At 53.5% G+C, this 3,833-nt stretch overlaps 1 protein-coding gene across 1 annotated transcript; it reads left to right on the forward strand.

The window, feature by feature from the left end:
- LOC138727283 (interleukin-4-like) lies at positions 1-2,227 on the forward strand. Its single transcript, XM_069869578.1, has 4 exons — positions 1-141; positions 719-769; positions 1,004-1,117; positions 1,967-2,227. Exons 1-4 carry the CDS (start codon positions 1-3, stop codon positions 2,075-2,077), a joined length of 417 nt encoding a protein of 138 aa, XP_069725679.1. The 3' UTR covers positions 2,078-2,227.
- The last annotated feature ends 1,606 nt before the right edge of the window (positions 2,228-3,833 follow it).

Here is a 3,833-nt window from a genome sequence, read left to right on the forward strand (position 1 = left end):
ATGCTCCCCTCGCTGAAGGCGGCTTTCGCTCTCCTCTCCCTGCTCGAGTTCGTTTCTTCCAGACCACCGATGGCCACCTCTCCCAAAGTAAAGCTGTCGGAGATCACCCACCACATCCAACAGCTCAACTCAAGGGTGCAGGTAAATGCCGATACACCCCCGGGCTTTTCTTTGCTTACAGACCAGAGGAACGTTATTGATGATGATGATGATGATGCTCCTTGGTGCTTGGGGCACCCCAACCTGTTTCAGCACAGACTTCAGGTGCTCAGCTTTTGGCTTGGTAGTACAAGATGCTGTTTGGTGAATTTTCCACCTGACCTTGGGCACATCACAGAAAAAGTGCTGAGGAACAAGGCAACCTCCCCCAAACGTCCCTGTGCAAGGGGCAGAGGGGCAGCAGGGCAGCTCGGGGACAGGGACGCTGCAGCCCCGCACGGGGCTCTGCACCGGGACAGGGACCCACTGAGCACCCGCAACTCGCCTGTCCCCCCAAACAATCGCTTGTAAGTTCTGTGCAAACCTGGGGCTCGGCTTCCCATGAGCCTGTTTTGAAGCCCTTAGCCAAATCACGGATGGTTGGGGTGCATCCTGCCAGAGGTGACAGGGACACAGCGAGCAGTCGGCACAGCCGGCGGCTCCTTGGGGACAGCCGCATAACGATGACCTTGCAATGACAGTCTCATAATGACAGCTCTGCCTTGTGTCGCCCCTCCAGGTCCCCTGCAATGACACCCGAGTGCCACAGGTCACCTTCACAGATCAAGAGGTAAAAGATGATGGGGAGACGGGCAGAAAACGCATTAATAGTCAACACAGACGCAGGCGGGTGCGCAGCCCACGGAGCAGAGGTGGCTTTATTAGTCACCGAGCAAGAGCTGCTCCGGTGCCAGTCGCTGGGGCGAGTGTGTCGCTCGACGCTGGCTGCACCCGATCATCTGCCTCAGCCGACACTTAACTCAGCTACCTGGCTCCAATAACGTTTTTCCCCCATCTTCACCAGCTGTCGGAGAAGGAGCTGCTGTGCCAGGCCACCACGGCGCTCACCAAAGTCACCAGGTGCAAGAAAGACTACGAGCCACTCATCATCAACTTGAAGAGCCTGCATCGCGTCACGGTGAGTTGGAGCTGCGGCCACACGGCCGTGCCCCCACCCAGCCTCAGCTCTGCCAGCTCCCTGGCTGCCCGCGGTGGTGATCGAGGCCACATTCTCTGAGCTGCGCGGGGCCCTTTGCCTCCCTGGGGAGACGCTGAGCACTTGGGTCGCCCCAGGACAGAGGAGGAGGGGGACAAATTGCTGGGCATGGGGTGGGTGCCCATCCTGAGCAAAGGGCTAATTCCCAACCTCCTGGAGCAGCAGCCTCACAACTCTGAATTATTCATTATTATGGCTATTATTATTATAGTATAGTTATAAATCAGGAAGGAAGGAAGGAAGGAAGGAAGGAAGGAAGGAAGGAGGGAAGAGACAGAGGCAATAGAATCATACAAACATAGAATCACCAGGTTGGAAGAGACCCACCGGATCATTGAGTCCAACCACTCCCATCAATCACTAACCCATGTCCCTCAGCACCTCGATCACCCGGCCCTTAAACCCCTCCAGGGAAGGGGACTCAACCCCCTCCCTGGGCAGCCTCTGCCAGGGACCAATGACCCTTTCTGTGAAAAATTTTTTCCTAATGTCCAGCCTGAACCTCCCCTGGCAGAGCTTGAGGCCATTCCCTCTTGTCCTGTCCCCTGTCCCTTGGGAGAAGAGCCCAGCTCCCTCCTCTCCACAACCTCCTTTCAGGTAGTTGTAGAGAGCAATGAGGTCTCCCCTCAGCCTCCTCTTCTCCAGGCTGAACACCCCCAGCTCTCTCAGCCGCTTCTCTTGTTCTCCAGCCCCTTCACCAGCTTCGTCTGCTGGGGCTTGTGGCTTAAATCCTTCTGTCAGCTCTAATGTATTTACAATTTCCTTCCCCAGAGCTGTTCCCTGAGCAATGAAAACGAGATCTACCTGCGCAACTTCTTGCCGGAACTGGGGAACTTCACGCAGGGGATGTACAGGCGCCTGGGCAGGTTGGCTGCTCCGTGAGCTGCTCCATGAGCTGCTCCGGCAAGAGGCGCCGCTGCCAGCCCTGAGCCCAGGGATCCTGCTCAGGGTAGCTCTTCACATAGGCTTTTTAACACCTCTCTGCACGCACTTCCCTCGCTCTGCTCCAGCCCTCCTGAACCCAACGCGATCCTAACAGCAAGTCCCAGCAGGATCCTGTCCTCTTCCCAGCAGGATCCTGGCATCTCCCAAGCTTTCTGTCCAAGTGCTGCAAATTAGACTTAACACAACCTCTGCAGGAGAGGTCTTGTCCAGGTGAGGTTGCCCTCAGCCCTCAAAGCTCTTTGGCTCTTCCAGCCAGCACAAGGTGGGATGTGATCCCCCCAGATGGATGCAGTCCCCCGGGAGGGATGTGATCCCTCAGGATGGATGCAGACCCTCAGGCGGGATGTGATCCCCTGGGATAGACACAGTCCCTCAGGAGGGATGTGATCCCCCTAGGATGGATGCAGTCCCACAGGAGGGATGTGATCCCCCTAGGATGGATGCAGACCCTCAGGAGGGATGTGATCCCCTGGGATAGACACAGTCCCTCAGGAGGGATGTGACCCCTCAGGAAGCTGCGGGATGTTTTCCAGCCGGGAGGATCCGGGCACTGTCCCTGGACAGGGTGGCCAAGGAGGTTGAGCTTTTAATGCATTCACCTCCTCTTGCAGCACCAACCAAAACCAAAACCATATTATCTGCTTCCTGTTCCTCTTATTGCAGGGAGGCTTCTTCACAATCGACTTCTCTTCCTAAACAGATCAAAATCTAGGCTGAAATGATGCATTTTTCACTAACGTGTTACTAGAGCAGCTGCTGGGGGCGGCTGGAGCAGAGCTGGGGACGCGCAGCATCTGAGAGCGAGAACGGGGGGAGCCGCGGAGCGAGGGGGCTGCCTCGCAGGCCACTGTTAACCTAACCTTTAACGTGTCTTTTGTCTTGTCTGTGGGCTTTTAATTTATTAATAGGGAAGACCGGGACTCTGTAGGGTAACCTTAGATCCAATGGGTGCTCGTGGGCATTTATTTATTATTATATTTTATTTAACTAACTTATTTTTATACTGCGTAATCTAAAGATTTAAGACCAAAAAGTCCTAGCTGTTGAAAGATTTTCTTTGCTTGGGACTCAAAGAAGAAAAGAGTATTCAGGGATTTTATTTTTAACTTATAGAAGAGTAGTTCTGTGGAATACAGTTGTATTTAAAATACTGCTACCTCATTCTTAGGGAACTATTTCTGCCTGACTGCCTTTCCGTGACAACAAATGAATGAGTGCCGAGTCGTAATTTATTGTTCTTCCCTCTATTTAAAATATTTGTATTATGACAGAGTTAATATATTTGAACTGCCATGTATTTGAGTATTGTCATTTTAATTTTTATTTCATTTCAACTGTGCACTGATGTTATAAAAGTGTCTCAGGGCTTAAGCAATAAAATACTGACCAACGAGCTCCTGGTAGCAACGGTTTGTGCTGTCGGTTCCCCTCTTCTCACCGTGGTCGCCGAGCATGGGGAATGGGATGGGGAGGGACGGCATTTTGGGTCAATATACAGCAAATCCACCCAGTTTGCCATCAAGAGAAAGTTTCAAAGAAAGCAAAAGGCAGCGATGAACACATCGCCTTGCAGCACAGGGAAACACGGAGAGCGGGGAAGGGCTGGAAGAGCGACGATGAGAGTCCCCGCTTGGGAAGAGGGGCTTGTGCGAGGGGCTGTGATGAAGGGGAGCAGCCCCTGGTCTGGGGGGCG

The sequence above is a fragment of the Phaenicophaeus curvirostris genome, chromosome 15 (genome assembly GCF_032191515.1).
Source record: "Phaenicophaeus curvirostris isolate KB17595 chromosome 15, BPBGC_Pcur_1.0, whole genome shotgun sequence".
Taxonomy (NCBI): domain Eukaryota; kingdom Metazoa; phylum Chordata; class Aves; order Cuculiformes; family Cuculidae; genus Phaenicophaeus; species Phaenicophaeus curvirostris.